The 20,816-nt window shown below is 39.6% G+C and overlaps 1 protein-coding gene across 1 annotated transcript in view; it reads right to left on the bottom strand.

Moving 5' to 3' along the window:
* The window catches only part of LOC113010403 (receptor-type tyrosine-protein phosphatase N2-like), a 215,930-nt gene that overhangs the window by 184,303 nt on the left and 10,811 nt on the right, over positions 1–20,816 (bottom strand). The window contains exons 2-3 of the mRNA XM_026149408.2: positions 19,394–19,444; positions 4,378–4,491 (exon numbers count right to left, since the gene is read on the bottom strand). Of these exons, the coding sequence (XP_026005193.1) occupies positions 4,378–4,491; positions 19,394–19,444 (165 nt within the window). The remainder of the gene's footprint in view (positions 1–4,377; positions 4,492–19,393; positions 19,445–20,816) is intronic.

Genomic DNA, 20,816 nt, shown 5'->3' with positions numbered 1-20,816 from the left:
CGATTAAGTCATCTTACAAAAAGGTCCAAAATCCAGCTGCTGCACTTAATAGGTCTTCTAAGTGTTTCATGTGTTTTGTCATCTTTGCACCTGCTTTAGTTTAAGATCTTGCTGATCACTTTCAGAGCTCTGTACAGTAAAATGCCTGTTCACATTAGCAAGCTCTTGCTTCTGCTCTATAATATGCAGGTCACTGAGGGCTTCAGACTTCAGACCAAATCTTGTTGTTCTACACTGAAAACCAAAGGAGACTATCCATTGATATGCAAGATTGTGGCTCCTAAAAGATGGAATGCATGAGCATTACATTTGAGATCTGATGAAATTACTGAAATGTTTATTTAAGCATTTAATGGATACTGTTATGTCTTAATATTTGTATTTTATATTTGTTGATTGTGGCTGTGGGGCACTTTGTGATCCTTATGTAGAAAGGTGCTGTATAAATACATTTTACTTACTTACTATTTTTAATATGGTTCCTGTGCACTCTTTTATAAATGAGGCTGCTCGTCACTCCCTGCTGGAAAGCACCAAGCTCGGCGCAGCAGTGACTGACGACTGATCATTATGTGTTTGCCCTGCAAACAGATTAAAAAGCGGCAGGTGTATGCCATAATGGAGACATGTGCATATTAATTTGTACATCAGATAAGATGTTAAGAGTGAAATCATCTGGGTGAAAAGCTTCCTGCATGTTGGATCAGCTGACTGATCATAAACCGGCTTCATGTGCTAACACAGTGTCATGCTATCATGGGACATGATGCACTGAGCTTATCCATCACCTGCTTCTCCTTGGAGCAGATCAACATTTTGAAGAAACAAACTATTTTTTCCATGAAGCTGCAGCCAAAACACCATCAGTAGCTCAGCTTATTGGGAAAACTGGAAACAAGACTAGAGCTTCCCAGTGACTCTTGCGATGTGAAAACCCTAACAGAAATTCAACGTCAAAGGGAATAAACATAAAGTATTTGCCTAAATGTCCAGATATTGGTCTGACTGTGGACTCTTCTTTCCACGTGCGCTTTTGTGAATCAGGACATCAGTTCCCATATCCTAAAACAGAGCTGATGGGCATATGGGCGTAGGATCGTGTTTGTAACAGGGAAAGCAAAAGGACAGAGTAAACCGCGTTACCTTTTTAGTGGACTAGCCGAGCCTGAAATGCAGATGCTTTAGTGTCTTTAGAGTTTTGTCCTCCCTAATGGCTTCTGCAGACAGCCGGGCCCAAACATCTCATTTGCATAATTCATTTCACTTCAGAGCTCCTGACAAATGCCTCCAAACTTGTCGCCTCTGTGAAATCGGAATATTTCTCTAGCTCTCCCGCTGAGCTCCGATTCGGAGAATTAAACCAGAGGACTTTTTTTTTCTTTTTTTGGAGAGGGGTGGGTAGAGGAAAGGGAGGAAATGCACTAAATCGAGCTCAAAAGAAGGATGGTGTAATAAAAACACGAGAGAAAAACTCCTCCCAAAACAAATGTACTTTTTTGAAATCATTCTCTTTTGAGTGGTCAAGCACAAAAGACTGGACTCTTTCTTTTTTTCCTGCATACATGAGGTCCTGTCATTCAGAGCAAAGCTGGATGATGAAAGGGGATGAAATCCAGCTCAGTGGGAGGTTACGCAGGTCTCTGCCTCCCTCTCGTGGTACAGCACACTAACAGCAACTTAGTGCAGCAGGAAAGACGACAACTGATCCATCTGTTCGTTTCTACACAGGCACAGCAAAGGCTGATTAAACCAAAAAGTCAAATAACAAATATTTACGCCATAATGCTCACTCGGGCCGTTCCTTCTTTCCTTTTTAGTTCATTCATTTGTGGGATAAACAGCTATATTGATGTATTACTGTAAGCATGGATGCAACAGTGAACTCTGGCAGAAAGTAAACCACTTTATAACTAATTCAATTAATCTCCTCGGAACCGTGATCCATTCATTAAAAACTCAGACAAACTGTGGTTTAAAGCCACCAAATTAGATTCTAAACTTTGACAGAAAATACAGAGTTTTGCGAACAAGAGTGGAATAAATTTAAGATCTAAATCTATAAGATATTTAACATATAATTAAAGGAAAATACATCACACAAATTTATATAGAGATATATATAACTTTGGATTATCCTGGTTGTATCATTCAAAGGCTTCAATAATTCCTTTATTGACTTTATTTGGCTTTTCTCACTCAACAAGTGCAAAACACAAACAAGTTCAAGTTCCTGAGAATAGTTTAGCTTTAATCTTTGGTCTCATTGTTCTTTGAACAACCAGGTAAAAAAGAAAAAAACATCTGTTTGACAACAGAGACAGAACGTTACATTTTTTCATCTCTGCCTTTTGTGATGAGAATGACATCAGAGTATTAGGATAATCAGGATAAGGCACAAGACCCATGAGACTGTTTTGTTTATTCACCATAAAAGCATGTCTCTGTCAATAATGAATATCCATTTGACTAATATACTGCAGACTGCAGTAATGTAAACTGCACTGAATTTCTGACATTTCTGCTTTAGAATCAACAGCAGAAGCTAAAAAAAGCTATTAGCTTTAGCAGTAATTGCCAGTGTGACTGCGACAGCTACCTGTACAGACTCCAGCAGAAAATACAATTTAAACAACTGCAAGCTTGCTGACTGGCTGCTAACATTTGGGGCAGGCAGCACATAAACTACACAAAATTGACCTCACACAACTTAATATTGTCGAAAAATTGCCGACAGGATCAGTGCGATATGACTTGAGAAGAAAAGTCTGCACCCTGCTGGGATCTGATCTGCTGCTTCACATCAGAGCTTCTTTTCTGGATGAGATGGATCAGCTCAGTGAAGATCTTCTCACTGTGCTCCACTGTTTGATCAGCAGACTGATTGATGGCCTCCACCTCCTGTTGAAGCAGCTTCACATCTTTCTCTCTGTCCTGGATTCTCTGCTGGATGTTTTGTCTACTCACCTCCAGCTCTCTCTGCCTCTCAGTCCTTTCTGCTGCAGCTGTGTCTATTTTCCAGTGCAGACATCACAGGCCACATCTTCAGGTCCAGCATAGCAATGATCAGCAGGAGCAGCTTGGAGTCCAGTCTTCTTCAGCTCCTCCAGTAAGTCTGCTAACATGATGTTTTCACCAGGACAGGCCTCGGTGTGAAGGTGCGTCTACAATGGCAGCAGCTCTCTTGTCTTTTCTTTTTTTTTCTTGTCTTTTCTTTAACCCAGAAGCTTTTAATGCAGTTCATGTAGTAGCTGTGTCAATAAGTAACAGTCACCAGAACCTCGAGCACATTCAGACTGATCAAAACAGTAGAATTTCCCATTAGTCCTTCTCACTACACCGCTTCTCCTCAATGGTGACAAATGTCTAAAAGCCTCACTTCACACTGTGTCTGTGCACAGTTTTAAACAACACTTACTTCTCTTTCTCTCTCTTTACTTGCTAATATGCTGTGAATGAGCCTTATGTTGACTACATCTGTGCAGGGCAGAAAACAAATAGCTTTGCGGTAAATCAGGAAGAAGAGGAATGAGTTAGCACTCATCATTACAGACTGAAAAACAGAACATGATTTGAGGGGATCCATTGTGAAAGTTTAGATGTTTTTTAATGCTGAGAAGCCAAAAAAAAAGGAAATTAAGAGGCAAAAAAATCCTCTCTGGAAAATATATAAGAAAGGTAAAATAATGAGTTTTCATTTATTTCACTTAAAACTATTTAAACTTAAAATAACAGACATATTTATTTTAACACACTGCTTTATGCACACCAAACAGAGTGTGCACATTTATAACATGCAAGTATCTCTGATTGGGTTTGAGTGAGTGAATGGAAACTAAAGTAGGAAAGTAGTAAATGTGTCGTACTGAACCATGCAGCTCTTTTTAGCACTCTCAGTGACAGCATTAGCTCAACTCCTTCAATCCCTAATCCTGCCTTTAAAATCCCCTAACCTGGGGAAGTAATTACAAATCAAGAAAACACATCTGCTTCACAGGCGTCAAGGTTATTTGGGTAAAATGCACATATTATTCCCACTGTATATTTATAAATACATACTGTGGATGCATGCATACAATCTTGATCTGACCGAGTGAAAAGACATTACAGTATTTGGGTGGAACAAGTCTTGTGTTCCTATATGACAAGTTTAAACACACTTATTCTACCTTGGTTTGAAAAATAATCTCAAATCAGTTTGTGATTATATCCTACAAAAGCCACAGAGCTGAGTGTGCATATAATTTGCACAGGACCATGATTATGAAGATTATGAACTTGAAGTTGACACGGCACGCCACTTTGTGCGTGTGCATGTTCTGTGCAAACGTACATACACATTTGGGCTGAGGAAAGCAGAACATGTGTGCACGTGTTTACCTCTGTTGGAAAGCTTCTCCAGCAGCATCCTGAAGCGCTGCACTACAGATGGGGAAACATCGTAGGTGTAAATCTCCTTCACCGGAACAGAGTGACACCTCCCAAACATGCCATCTGTCAACACGTAAACAGACACTTTCAGCAGAGATTATAACTCGTGTTTCTATTTTGCATTTCACAATTTCACACTGAAAGGCACACAGTTTCTTTCAAGGGGATCTATTCTGACTGCCCTTGTTTTAAATGATGTAAATATAGTTTTACAGTGGCGCATGTTATATTAAACATGGTCAAAGTTTCAGATATTGAGGTCAGCATAGGTGCAAGTAATTCATCACAGCCAAAAATTAATCATAAGAAAGCAACCATAAAGGAAGGGTGGTTGCTAAGACTGGTTGTGTCATACAGTAGGGATTGCATCCAAACTGTGCAAACTGTGAACCAAGCAAATCTATTCCAGTTAAGTTCAAAAATAAAAATATGAATGTACTAAAGTTCTTCTTTAAGACCTAAACGTTCAGAAAACCAGGAGTTTGGACCAATAAAAAATTGGCAGTTTGAGTAAAAACTAACGAGGACTGTAAAACATAAAACATTTAAAGCAGCATATTTTGTTAGCAAACTGTTAAACTAAATCAAATTAAAGGTTGTATTGGGAGGATTTTTTTGCCCTGAACTGATATTTAATGAACTCAGACATACAAGTTTCTTGATTACCTAACAGCAAAACGCGAACCCCGGCCACCTCTTTTAATGGGTCTTTATATTTCAGCATGTGAGCGCCAACCTTAGGCTAACGTTGCTGAAAGCAAAGTAAATCACTGTTGCCAATTTATTGTGAGGGTTAGGGTTGTGATAAAAGCAAAAGTTTTCCTACAATAAAATGAATATTTAAATCCAAGAAGAAGAATCAGAAAAGCTCATGTGCTCAAAAACATGCAACGAAACTGAACTGTGTCACTTTTCACAGAATCCTTGATACTGTGATTCTGTAACAGTGTCGCACAATTTTAGGAGTATTTTCCAAAACTCAAGCAAAACACTGAACAGACAACAAACAGACACTTTAATTTCACATGGAAGTTCATCTCCTTTATCCTTATCCTCTTTTATCCTTTTATTGCTAAACATGGATCCCAATGACATGTAGTGTGACTCTCACTCACTCATACTTCCTTCCAAAAAGCCACACAGTGGGTTGTGTTAATGTGAGCTGAAGGAAAAGGAAACCGTGGGTTGAGAAAGCGTCCAAAAAAGATGAGTCAAATTACAAAAATAAGCTGGACTATCTTCTAACACACAGCCTCTAATGTCGAATTATCAACCTTGAGCTAAAAGAGAAAAGGATCATATTCTTTGTGGCTCTATATAAAGCGCTATACAAATACAGGCCATTTACCATTTACCCTTCTGGTTTGTAATTCTTGGGATTTCAGAGGTTGAGATATTTGTTAGACCTCAAAATGTTATTTTTGTTTTTTATGTCGCCTTTTGTTGTCACCGTCTGTCTGCATGTGTGATGGGTGAGGGATCGTCTATAAATACTTGCTTCTTCTCAGTCAAACTGGAAACGGGCATTTAACGGGCAGCTAAGGACAAGTGCTTGGGCTGCACTGCTGTAATTACTCACAAATGTCTCACTGGACGCCTGTTCTTTTTAAAAATCAGACTGAAGAGTGAGATGCAGTGTGAGAGAGTGAGAAGGCAAGAAAATAAAAGATATCTGGTGATATTATCGCTGCAAACTAATAAACGTCCTTAAGATTACACATGTTTCGGGCTCTTTGAAGCTACTTTGTTGCTGAATAAATTGTGTGGAAAATACTGATAAATCTTGCGATACTATAACAGTTTTGAGTAACTTGGGACATACCAACATTACACTAGCAACTAGCGTGTCATTGTTGTTTACTTCTTTTTATATATTTTAAAGTTGTGTGACAGCATCACGACCAATATTAAAAAACAGGTATTTAAACACTGTGTGACAGAACTACCAAGGTACAGATGAGGCTTTTTGGATAAGTCAAGGATCATCTGTGATTTCTAGCTATGTTGAAGTGCCTTTGAACAACAACACAAACTCCAAGTAAGATTCGTGCAAAGATGAATAACTAGGCATGACTTTTTGAGGTCATAAATTCACATTTTTAGACTGCAGTTTTTATAATGGTTATTCTAGATGCTTCCGGAAAACTCTAACTACATTTAACAGATTGGAAAATGCTTGATCTTCTGTCTTTAAACACAGTGCCAGTACATTTGTTACAGGATTCAAGATCCAAACGCCAATACCACTTGTTCTGTATCCCGGTGACCATTTGTCAGTTTATTACAGAGTTACGTTAATTGACAGACAGTTTATTCAATTCACAAAGGATATACTGATCCAATATTTTCCTCCAAACAAACATTCCAATAAGTCGACTCAGTGTCTGCCAATAGCAATTTCCCTTTACAATACTTAATCTATATTTCTGAATACAATGCGTGTCTCCTTCAGTCCTCAGCATTGTAGGAGGACTGACGAGGCAATCTTGGAACATTTTTCTTTCCAAAGCGATCCCGATGCCTGGAAGTAAAATGGAAACAGTGAGAACTAATTGAGGCTAAAGTGATACTGCTAGTATCCTTAAGCGTTTCAAACTTTAACTGTGACAAAGTGCAACAAAGACAAACAAGATCCTGAGTAAAGTACCGTGCCACAGGCCTTCTCTCTTGTTCAGCTTAGATCTTACAAAACGCCATTTCTCTTCATTTTCCAGAAGGAACATCTTGAATTATCCCTCATAATTATGCTCATGCATATCCAAGTCTCTGCAATTTATCCCAGTTCACTGCCAGAGGGCCATAATTCAGAGCCAGACATGTCTTCTTGTGATTTATAGTCGAGACTAGAGCATTGAGAGGATTCACCGGGCCATTCTCAGAAACAGAGGCTGTATCAAGACGAAGGAGGTCGACTGGCAGTGCTGACCAGCAGCTGCTACTTAAAAATAACCTTTGATGGATGGAAGTTATATAATACACAATGCTTGAGCTTAGCAATGCCTGCTCTAAGATTGACAAAAGATATTGTCTTTGAATGTGTATGTGCTGTCAGCATGAAGTCTAATCTACATGTGTAGTACGCGGTGTTTTCATACTTGATTGTGACTGACAAAAGCTGCAGTCACAACTTTCTTCCAACTGAAATTAGATGCAGTGTTGTTGTGCATTTCTGGACTGCACCGTTGGGACACACTGGCGGAAAGCAGCAACCTCAGTCCTGCCTAATGAACTGGATTAAGACATCTTAATGGATCTGCTGCCTCTGGGGACCTGCACAAGTCCTTCCTTCGCAGACTGCACTTCACAAGATCAATGATATCTGGCATCACTTGCCAAGGATCTGGCTGCTTTTACTGGCTCAAGAAAAGTAAAGGGTTTTCCTAAATACATGTCATCAACTGACTTTAGCTCCCGTGGTTTCACCTCACTTTGCTTGGTTTGATCCATACTTTAATCCATCCATCTATCCAATTCTATTCATTTCAGTTCAGTTTTACTTATTTGGCCCCAAATCACATCAACAGTTGCCTCCAAGCACTTTATATTGTACTGTAAAGATCATAATAAAGAGAAAACCTCAACAATCAGATGGACCCCTTATGGGAAAGCAGTTGGCGACAGAGGGAAGGAAAAACTCCCTTTTAATAGGAAGAAATGTCTGACAGAACCAGGCCTGACTTATGCGTATAAGACCCAAAGGTGTTCAGAAGAACACTGATTTATAGTATCAAAACCATAATGAAACTCTATATGAGCAACATTATGTCAGTATTATTATATTCATCTGAGTGTGGGGGGGTAGTGCAGAAGGACATGTACAAAAGTGACACTTTCCACAACAGCTGTCTTTGTAAAATCTACTGGCTACAAAAGATCTCTAATGAGTACCTGTACAAGAAGACCGGATGTCAGATCAGGAGGCCAAGATGGTTTGAAAGAATTCAAAAAGCTAGCCGAGAGGCCCAAGACCACCAGGCAGAGGACAGCGATCGCAGAGATGGAAAAAACTTTAATGGGGTGAACGAAGTGGTCAAACCCAAGACTTTGTCAAGTGAAGAAGACGTATATCTCCCACCAGGGATAGTATCCAGCAGCAGATTAAGCCAATGTAAGCATTCACTTAAGCCGACTAAACATTGTATGGGGGTGAAAACAGCAACTGCAGGAACTCTTCATTTGGCCACTAAATAATCCATCAGCCACCAACATGCGGTATGGCAATTTGATGAGCACCGCCCTGGTATATATAACAACAAACCTAGAGACCAAATTATCCACAGATCAACCAACCCTGGTCTAGTTTGACCTATGAGATGGTCTCCAATTTTCAAACAAATATCACTTTGTCATTAGTTTGTTTACAAGGACATGGCTTCAAAGCAGCTCTATTATAAGATGAAGGGAGTATAGTTGCAGAAATTTCCCTCAAAAGATTCTCAAGCTACACACGTTTGATCAATAACACCACCCACACTGGCCAATTAGTCAAATCAGACAGGCATAGAGCAAATAAGCCAGTGACGGTGGGGGCTGTGTGAAATCATTAAACAAATATGCTTCCAACTCCAGTGAAGTGTTGAGCGTTAACGCCGCATCCTGACCACAGCTCCCATTAATGAAGCACTTCCTGACAGCAAAAGCACCAAGAACTTTTCTTTTTCAGGGAGGTTTTGCTTTGATCTGACTTTGAATTTTTTTTTTCCAGTGAAGCGACTTCATGCAGTGTCATGTATTAGCGGTAAAGGTTTTGATTTATACATGTTTTAAAAATGAAAGAAGATATGCTGAAAATCAACAATATGACCAGTGAGAAGCAAATTCAGATTTGAGTCAGATTCCAGACTGGGCGGGATGTCGACTGTTGAAATGGATGTTCGAGAAACAGTATGCAACAGGGCGCAGATGGGTAATGGGCCAGTAAAGCCCTGCTCCTCTCACGCCTGTTGCCATGGCAATCTCCACCGAGTGCTTTTTAGCTCCCTCGCAGCTAATCAAGGAGAAACAGGGTGGAGGGGGCGAAACAGAGCACCCTCCTTTGTCACAGGGCCTTCTGTGTGTTGTTGTTGTTCCGTCAAGAGCTGACATTGCCCATCTTGGCTGATATATATATATATATATATATATATATATATATATATATATATATATATATATATATATATATATATATATATATATATATATTAGGGGTACAACGATATTCGTATCGATATTGAACCGTTCGATACAGTGCTTTCGGTTCGGTACTCATATGTATCGAACAATACAACATTTGTAATTTATTTTATCAATTTTCCTTCTGACGATGCTGTCTGTGTGGAGCGCTCAGTGAATCTGTGTTCGACTACTTCGCCTAGGCTGCACTGTCGAGCGCAGATCCACTGAGCGCTCCACACAGACAGCATAGTCAGAAGGAAGAGCACAGGGCAAGCTAGCGAGACAGAAGTTAAGCTCTCCTTGCAACAGGCAAATTGACCCTCATTCAGATCTGGCGTTTGGAATTATTTTGGTTTTCATGTGACGTATGACCCTGAAGGTAAGCGAGTCATGGACTAAAGTAAAACAGTATGTTGGATGTGCCATGCAATGCTCAATTACATTGGTGTGAACTAGTGTGTTAGCGCAGTTAGCTCGTTAACGTGTTGGCCGTCTAGCCCCATGCACGGAGCGATCGGCGGTAGCTCGTTAACAGAGATTTGCCGTGTTGTGGCGTTAAGGTCATTTCAACGAGATTAACCTGAAAGCACTAGTGGGAACACAACGAATATGACTGCACATTTACGCCGACATCATCCTAGTGCAAAGACAAAAACAACAAGCATGCTACTAACTTTGCCCGGGTCATTTAAACAGCCGTTAGCACATGATTCTCCTTATGCTGCTGAGAATATAGCCCAGAAGAAGCGGATAGTATAGCTTTTATTTTGGAAAGAGCCATTTCTCTGTAATAAACTCTCTTTTCCAAAGATGAGTGATTCCTCAATCAGATACAGGGCTCGCAATATCGCTAGCCCGACGTCCCGGAGCTAGCGATTTTTTCAGTCGGGCTACCAAAATCTATCTCTTCCCTGCCCGTCGGGCTATTGTAGGAAAAATATATGTCAATGCTTTTGCATTCTTTCAGAAATGTAGCTGGGTAATTATGTCATTGGCATCGGTGAGCCACTGTCAATATGTGACATATTGAAGTCGCGTTTGAATTTGCGCTTGTTTTTTTGCTTTCACTTTGCAATCGTGCGAACTGTGTATAGAGAGCGACAGCACTGATCTGTGAGTGATGATAATTTGTGCACCAATTCCTCTGACATCGTCTTATTAATCGTTAGCTTACTATGCAAACATGACAAGTGAAATCTCCCGCAGCAAGCTTAAACATTTGAGAGGTTGATCGCGCAGAGAATCGCTGAGCTTATGTGAGTGCGCGTGTAAAAGCATTTCAGTTCTGCTGAGCCAAATAAGACAGGTCAGGGTGAAGAAGTGACAGCCAAATAAAAGCTTACCACAAAACGGAGAAGTTATGACAAATCAGACTATAAGGCAAAAAGAAAGTGCAGCTTTATGGTTTCATGGACAAAATAATTTCTGTGGCTGCAATATGACGAGCTAAATAACCAGGGCTGCACATAAGTGGTCCGCAGGTGCGCATTCGCTGTCAAAATAAAAAACGCGCACAAGGGTTAGGGTTAGGGTTAAATTTAAAAACTGTACTGTAACGGTGGACCCAAGAAATACCAGCCGGAGTGACTTTGACAGTGCAGAACTTTTTATTAAGCTCGGGGTTGTACGTAGACACATATACTCCGCGCTCTCTTTCTCTGCTGTCACCTCCGTCTCCGTCTGTCACTGCCAACACATAAAGAGACACAATCACTGTCAGATCCCAGCACACCTGTTCACCCCGCCCCTGCGCCGCCCCGGGAGCTCACTGCGTCACGCCTCCTCTGCAGCTGGCCAAGGACCACACCCACGCCACATGTACTTTTGAGTTAAAATATATATTTATAATTTTAATAAATGACAAATTAAAAATGCATGAACATTTTTTTTGTATCGAAAAAATATCGAACCGTGACACCAAAGTATCGAACCGAACCGAACCGTGAATTTTGTGTATCGTTGCACCCCTAATATATATATATATATATATATATATATATATATATATATATATATATATATATATATATATATGACAATAATTCGTTTTGGGACAAACAACTTATTATTATTCTATTAATGAGCTTGAGGTTCTTTTTTTGCATATTTATGGAGCCCTCGTAAAACATGAAGAGTTGCTGTTTGGTGTTAAAGTGGAAAATAAATAAAATAAAAATAAATAAAGAGAATCTGGTGTGTGGGGCAGGTGGTGAGTGAAGACTGTGCCATTTGGTCACAGGACTGTAGCCAGCTCTCATTATTATTCTGTTATTATTCTGTTGGACATTGTGACACAAAACTTGATGTTTGTCCTATGTACAAGTTTAAGATCCATAGTGAAATTGCTGATGTGCACCTGCGAGTAGCGAAAGCAGGACTTTCAGGGACCTATGAAAGCAGAGGTCCAGGAGTGCACGCCCTTGAAGGTTCACCTTGCTTTTTAGGGGTGAAGTCACGTAAATTTTCCTCAGGTAATTTGTTAAAGTGTCCTAACTTTTGTTTAGATGTTCACAAAAAGAACACTATATGGTTAAAGTAAACCAGTCTAGAAAAACACATCATATTTGCACTCTTGTACTTGTATAATCAGCTTTTGTGAAGACCCCCCTGGTCTTTTGACCTAAACTAAAAATCACAGGCTATTACCGTTTTTACACTCTTATTAGCAAAGCCACAACAGCACTCAGCCTGCAGTAAGCAGTTGAGAATAAGCTTTCTTATAGCTTAGTTAACCAATGTCAATTAAAGAGCGCCTGGAGGCCATACTCTCTGCTGGAAATCAGTATTTCTGTGCTGAGCAAGCTTCTTCAATGTGAGCTCTATTACAGCTCTGACAGTAAAGCCAAGGGACCCAATCAACACCTGGAGGGCAGCACAGACTCCATCACAGAGCGGGAGATGAAAGGCATGTTCCAACTGGACTATAAGCTTGGAAAAAACACCTTTTTCCTCACAGACGTCCACACGTTTGGTGAGAATTGTTTTTTCTCCTGGATTGCTGTCTGTCTTACGCTGATGTTCTAACACAGTCTGTACCGATGAACCCGATGGGAGCTGTATCCTGAGGAATACCTGTGTGTCGAATCCCGTTAACTTTGCGGTGCTAGGTGAAATTTGAATTTATAACACAGGACAAGCAGTTTGATGTGAGACAAAATCACCGATGTGAAGTTTACAGGATTATCTGCAATTGATTTTCACCTGTGTATTCAATCAGGTATGTTTCACTTTATGAATCACGTTGAGCAGCGTGGAGCCATTTTCATCAACATCTCATTAAATTTGCAACCTCCTAGTGAAGAAAGCAAAACATCTAAGGAGTCACACGTTGCTCTCAGAAGCTCAGTGATACACGACCTCAACAAAAAGAAAAGTCAATATTGGATTTAATAACAGTTTAATAATTTCAGCACTTTGATGTTGTCGATGGACATAATACATTTATATCCTCAATATCTAAAATTGATATTGAGCTACAAAAAATGAAAAAGAAAAACAGACTGTAAAAGATTAAAATAGGATAGGATTAAAATGAAGCTAGTTTAATGGGTTTGTAGTTTTATTATTTACAGCACTTTTAACATGGAAAGCAAATGTTCTGCTTCGATTGTGTTTAGTTGTTTTACTGCAGTCGTACTCGTTACCACTTTTATATTGAAATACTTTTGCTGGAGCTCTGCAAGTTTTACAAATATGAACCCTCCAGGAGTCTAAATCCATCGGAGCCAAAACTGAGTCTTGAACCTGAATATTTTATTAGGCTGGTTGTGCATTTGGTCTGTTTTCTGAAAATGTTTTGGGGCCAAAGAGGTTTTACTTTTTCAAATACTGAAGAAAAACTTGGAAAAACTTCAGGTAGAGATTGTGAGTAGGCAGCTTCATTTTAAGGAATGAATAATAAAATTAATTGATTAACAGCTGATGAAATGGGTTACCAGAATCACCATTTCCAATTCAGATCCAGTAAGGCTCTGATGAATAATAATTAAGTATTTGGCTTTTGGATAGTCAATGGACTAAATATCAAAAATATAAATTAATAAAAAATACAATCTTTACATTATTACTTTATTAAAGTACTCACAGTTGCATCCTTACTTCAAAAACTGTTAGAAAACTGTAAGTTCAAGCAGCCATTCTTATCTCTATGGCCAGACTCAGATGCATGCTGGGGCTAAAAATGAACACCAGCAGAAGCTTCTACACTACAAAAAATGTCTGTCTGTACAGATGGTTATGTATTAAATCGCTGCATCTGACTGAATTTAGACAGTTTACCGTATACGATACGTGAAGTGATAAAATGGCCTGTTTTCATAATATTACCACTTAATTCCTGATCACACCTCCAACGGGAGTAAATTAGACCCTCTTACTTAGATAACACTGTCTGATAACTCACTACTGTGTCAGTCTGTTGTTGTGACAGGGACTTTCTGCAGCGTAATAAAGCTGACCCCGGCGTTCAATGTTCTGGCTCTAAATGCGGCAATGCTGAAATGACAATCACAATGAAAATGTCAAGTCGGCGACCAAGCTGCGTCGTGCTGCTCAGTTTGCCCGCCCTTTTTCCTTTTATACCCGCTAATGTCAAGGTCACTTGCTTGAAAATAGCAAAAAGTCCACAGAGGTGGGTGGACTCCATCATCACTTCTTACTGAACTGTGGAGTATTGCGTCAATCCATGGAAACTGAGTGATACCGTGGGTGCTCTGGACTCCTCCAGTTCTAGTTTACAAAGGGTCCAATTCACCTTACTGGGTGACTTTGCAATGTATGAAAGTTACAGTGAAGGTGTTTATTATTATTATTACTTATTTAATCTAGCAAACATCTATTCCTGATTTTATGATCCAATGTCAGGAGAGTTAAAAAACTTGTTTCGGTCATAAATTTTAAAAAGAAAAGTGTACAAACATACATGGAAATATAGTTAATAATACAAAAAAGCCTGAACTCTAGGTTACCTTTTATTTTACATAATCTTTTTATAGTGTTCATCTACGAGCAGCTGTCACCTTTTTCCAGCATTCAAATAGTTCCCAGTCGTCAGATAAAACGAACACCCTGCTTCCTGAGAGTATTGAGATATCATTTCAGCTAATACACTTTCTTTTTGATGCAGAAAAATGTAGTGAGGGAGACAATGTCCTCAGCTAAACAATATCAGGCTCAGTCAGTGTTTTGTTGTTTCTTGCAAAGAGTATATGGCCAGCTCAGGCAATCAGAGTTGCGGTGTGTCTTCATAGAGCCTGAGCTGCCAATCACCAACACAACAGGCTCGCATTGTCTACGGCAGCAGCTTGACAGCAGCTATTGAGGCAGGTCAGACACACTGTGCATGAGAACAATGGCTGGAGGTGCAGTCACCGTAGCTTCTCCCCCATGAGAGCCTCGCTTCACATGACTCAGCTACGAGGAGCTTTTCAGTCTCTTTCAAACTCAAAGTGTGGCCAAACTGACAAACAGCACCCCCACAGTGATGCCAGTAAATCATTTTAATGCCCAAGTTGATAGATGCGATGTGAACACGTAAATAAGGAGAAACACATCGTGTTAGTGTTGGGAAATGACCACTCAAAAGCTGGACACCTTTTCGTCTGGAGAAACGCAGCACAGTGAACACTAAACAACCATCTAAGTGAGAGCCGAGAGGCTCCTAAAGATCTATGAAAGAGGCAAAGCAATAAATTGTATTTACTACCCAAAGGCAGTGAGGCAAAAAAACCACACACTTCACAAAACTGTGTGCACCAGTGAAATGTGCTGAAGAGCTGAGATCCTTCTCCCCCTGTTTAGCTGCTGTCTGACCATAGTTACAGAGCCGTGATGAAAAAAGGTACAACTTTGCTTCTTTTTACCATTTGAAACAGTGAGACCATTATTGGGTTGACCTGCTGAGAATGCTTTTTTTGCAAAATGTTGTCCTGGAGACACCTACTGTTACAAGAACAATAACAAAGGCGCTTTTGAGTGCTCTGGCAAGTGTTTTGTGTCGGATACGGAAAGATTTTTTCGCAGCTTTGCAAGAGTCCCAAACAGTTCCAAGACTCTGCAGGTCTGCAGCAGATGCTGTTGTTGTTTGACTCGTGAATATTAGCTCAACAGCCAACACTGCCAACTTATAAATGGTAAATGGATGTTTCATCCACCCAATTTTCACACAAAAGCGCTTTTTTTCTACATCTTAGTGCTTTCTATCACACATTAACACTCTAATGATGAACACAGTATCTTGCCAAAGGACACTTGCAGACTGGAGCAGCCAGGAATTGAATCACCAAACCATCCAATTGTTAAATATCCTGCTCTACCTCCTGAACCATAGTCAACCCTTCTCATGTAGAGTCATGCTTCGCCATGTGAGCATCACATTTGAAAACACTTTACAGTCCATCACAGCTCCCTCAGACACCATGAGACCTCAGAGGAACAGTGCTCTGCTGGCTTATCATAATAGCAATAATAATGTATACTTTATTGATCCCCGTGGGGAAATTCCTCCCAGCCCACTGAAGGAACAGTGGGCTGGGAGGTCAGTTCCTTCATCATAATTACGCAAATTCTCACGATCAAAATACAAACAGTAATTATACAATTTTAAAAAATCTTGTCTATGGTCTTCAGTTTGTGATTCTAAAGCTGGTTAACAGAAAAACAGGAGAATGCAACTTCCCTGAAGGACGTGAACTGGACTTTGACTTTGACCCGATTTTCACCAAAATTAAATCACCTCGAGCTGTTTTCAGTTTCATCATTTTTTACTTTTAAATTTTAGATATCAACAAAACAAGAAAAATAACCTTTATCATATTCTATCTTCACGCACAAGACCCCACACCCACCACTGCCTCACCCTCTGCACTGAGCTTGAGCTCTACCATCTGTATCTACCATCCCATAAAAATTAAACATGATATCTTAAAAACGACCAACGTTATACTGCTGACAAACAGATAACTAAACCGATTACATACATAAATATGCTTAGGGGCTACCAAAGAATGGGACAAGCACTAAAGGGTCAGGGCCCATTCCCACGCCATACAAGACCCACTCATGAAGTAAAACAAATGTAAAGCTAAGCTCAAAATAAAGGCAAAATTTGTACTTTATATTCTACAATTGAGGACACAAACGTCTTTCAGTACAATAGTAAATTAGCTGTTAGTATCGTAATTTTGCCACGTAACCAAAAAAAGGACATTTCTTTGTCTGAGTCAGAGAAAGTTGCCTACCAAGGACTGAAAACTACAAGGGTGGCGATTGAGGATTTAGCTGCAAGCCTGTTCTGATGTGCGTTCATCTGCCGCTTAAATCATGCTGCACAGTTTTAGCTGGCACAGGCTCCAGCCAATATCTCCTTATCAGGCATGAAAACATACATATTTATCTAATAAAAAGGCAAAAACAAATTGGGCACATAAGCCACCAACGTTACATCATTTTGACAAAGCAAGTCATCGGGTCAAAAAAAACAAGGTTTCCTGCTTTAGATTGAATTAACCTTAAAATAGAAAAAGAAACATGATGCAGTTTATTTATTGTATACAGCCATCAACATGTTTTTACTTGTAAAGCTGCCATTTCCCTCCATCACTTCTTTGAGACCCAATTTACATGTTGCAGATGACACATGACGGATGTTACTGGAGGCAGTCACAACAACACAGACGGAGAGCCCGCCTGAGCTCAGCTAAATATAAAATCCACCGTGGACATAATGATTTTCTCACCACAGGAGACACACGCTTTGTCTTTCACTCCCTCCTGTTTTGTCAGAATAAGATTACGGAGCGCATTTTTAAAAGGACAGGAAATGACCAAGCGAATAAATCTCACACACACACACACACACACACCCTGCCGGTCAGCTGGGCACGCACCTGTACCTCCTAACAGACCATTCACATGCTTAATGACATCATAACATATATTATTCCATTCTGTTATCTCTGCTGGCTCTGTCTGTGCCTTAAATCCTGCAGAGCTGTTGATAAGGGAAGCCTGTTCTGCACAGCTGATAGCTTCCCAGTAAACCGATGCATCCTGATGATCGCTGGTTACAGAAAACAAAAGGCTGGCCATAGAGATCTAGAATGAACTCTGCAGGGTAACGTGGTTATCTTCCCACCAGACCCAGTTAAGTATGAGATAAAAACGTTTCCAGGATTCAAAAAGACATTTTCTGTGACCGGCTTTCAGGTTTTGGGCTTCTTTTTTTAAATTCTAGGTTGATTCTCAGCAGGGGTGTCTTTCCTCTCGTAGCCAGAGAGGCAGCAAGGGAAAGAGTAAGGCAGCTGTGACTGTGTGTAATTATAAAACACAACACTTGATTCTAAAGAGGGCAGCATGAATTTTCTAATAATGCACACATTGACACCGTGTTTGCATAATGTGAATAGTAAGCCAACATTTGAAAAGTTGTTATGGACAACAGTGTTGTTCAGGGGCCTTCTGACTACTACAAAGTCCAGGTGTTTTCTTAATCTGAGCACAAACTCCAGGTTTAAAAAGATAAATTACACACGTAAATACAGAAAACTGCATTTCCATCAACGGCCTCTTGATGCTGACCCCAGAAGTGAGTTAATCGTCACAAGTACTCATCTTAAAATACACAACTTCAAAGCAGAAATAAACATGTTTATCACCTGGAATAAAGAAAATTGCTTGGTGTCTATTGCTAATTCCCTCCCAGGGAGTTGAATATGTATCTAACTCAATCATGTAATATCAGACATACTTTATATCTAAAATCATAACGCATAATTGAGTGATAAGTGGTGCAACAGAACACTTGTTCTCATTTCTCTCATATTAATCTGATATTTTGTTTTTCACCAGCGTAAATCTCATTTAATATCACGGTGACTCACAGATCAACATTTCTAACCAGCTAGCTAAAGGCTAATAAATTTTCAAGGGTTGAAAGTTCAAATGTTTCAGAGCATTTTGCAGAACAAAAAGACATCAAAAACACAATGGGTTTTTTCATAATCACTCACCAATTTAAAAAATGCCATTCAAAGAATATAGGTGTAATTTAGTTGATAGGAATAGCAAAATTTGCCATAGAGCTCTGAGTAGTGATCATAAAAGATGCATCAGAAATACTAATTTTTAAAAATTTTGGTGTTTAACAAGTTCAGTATACCCAGGGCATCTCTCTGTTATCTAGATTTACTTACCCTAACACTGGCTGTAAGGCCAAGCTTTACATGATGCTGATTACTATCTTGCTAAGCTAACTCAGCTAACTCAAGGTTTCTCCTCTACGTTCGCATGAAAAGAGTAGTGTTGGCAGCATCTGACCAATCACAAGTCTTGATATGTACAGTGGCAACAGAGTGGCTGATTTTTCAAAGGAAGATGAAGCTGTACTATTAAACTGTATATTAATTAAGTATTACTTAATTGTATTGTTATTATTACAAACAATCATGGAACAAAGTTGCATTTAAAAATCTATATTCAATACTGATGTTCAACAGGAAAAACAAAGACATTAGATTTGACACAGACATTTAACAGAATATTGATTTGTCAGTAACCAAGGATTTCTTATCTGCTGATTTCTAATCTGGAGATATGAAAAATCACTCTGGTTCGCAGCATAAGTTACCAAGGCGATCTCCACCACTTTTGTAGAACTGAAAATCCAGGCTTAACCCTGAAGTTAGCTGGATAAGATGAAACCTCTGGACATATTTTCTCTCCTCCCAAGCATCAGAAACCATCTGTAGTGCCTTTTCATGTATACTGCAATCGATATGTGTTTAGTTGTACTTAGATAAAGCTTGCTTACCGTTGACGCAGATCTCATACGGTGAACACAGCTCGTTCTCGAAAAGGCAACCTGTTAACAGAGAAAGATACAAACAACAACTACTTAGCAGGTTCACATGGAACTAGTTTACACAGATGTTTGCAATATTACCTCTTTTGGGTATTCTCATTCGAATACTATTTTTCCACAAATTTCTTTCTCGAAACTTTTCATGCAAATCTACTTGCATGCAAATTCCAAAAGACAACATCTGTTTGAAACAGCTCTTTAATTCTGGCTTTACTGGAGTAACTGAGATATGTGCACCTCTCAATTACTGTTCTATTTTAAGACCGCAAAGTGAGAATAAGTGACTTATTAAGACGTCATCCCTTGGGGAGTTTTATATATTGCTACATTTGTCAGCCGTGGGCAGCAAAAGCCTGCAGTTATCCAGAGTTAACTCTGGGGCGAGGGGGGAACAGGATGATGCATCGAACCAGCTCCTTCACTGCTCCGCTGGGAAAGGAGAAGAGGCAGCTATATTTTATTCTATCCACTTGCAGGAGATCTGGCAGCATACAGGATACTGTTACACTTGATGTCTCTGTGCCTGCCCGTCTCTGTCCTGCAATCTTGAAATAGCTGTGTAACATAATGTTCTGCAAACACAAACAGGATTTACAGTATTATACATTAGCAGTGTTGATTAGTTGGGCAGCAGTTGGCTCGGTGCTCTCCACGGAGCTCAATAAGAATGGAGCGAGATATTGCTTTAAGGTTTTTAATCAGTCTTCTCTGTCTGCAAACATCTGACTCAGATTCTGGTGATAAAAATATGAAAACTATCTGTGTGTATGTTGTTAAAAGAAACCTTAACCTAAAGCATCACAGAGGAAAAACAAAGTGCTGCAGAGGATTGAGTGGATCTGTTTAGTAGAAGCAGGTGTAAGCCATGTGCATTAAGTCTGCTTCCTGAAACGGCTTGACAATAAAAGCCTTCTACCGAGAAAACCTGAGAGTGTCTGATTGTTGCAAACAACAAAAGTCAGCGAGGTTAACCACACTGTAACTGTAAATCTACCACTATCCTCTACCCCCCACAGCTATAATAAATATTAGCACTACTCCTACTACATAGCACTGCACAAAACCGCAGCTCAGAAATCAGAAGTTAGACTACAGACCGTACTGCCCACGTTTCTCCAGATGATGACTTTTGGTTTTAAACTTGCACCTGCAATGTTGCTCTATTTTTTTGCAGGTGCAGCTTTGCTCCATCCACAGTGTCACACACAGATCGCGGGACATTTGCTCACCTTTTCACGATTATGGTTCAACAAACCACAATTCCCCAAATTATTCCCAATGCATATACAAGAAGCGTTCATTTTATATTAAGAATAGCCTAAAAAACGTAATTACAGATTTGACAAGAAGTGTGTGACTGTATATCTGTGTT

Source organism: Astatotilapia calliptera, chromosome 18, assembly GCF_964374335.1.
Source record: "Astatotilapia calliptera chromosome 18, fAstCal68.1, whole genome shotgun sequence".
Lineage (NCBI taxonomy): Eukaryota > Metazoa > Chordata > Actinopteri > Cichliformes > Cichlidae > Astatotilapia > Astatotilapia calliptera.
This window is presented reverse-complemented; position numbering and strand designations above follow the sequence as displayed.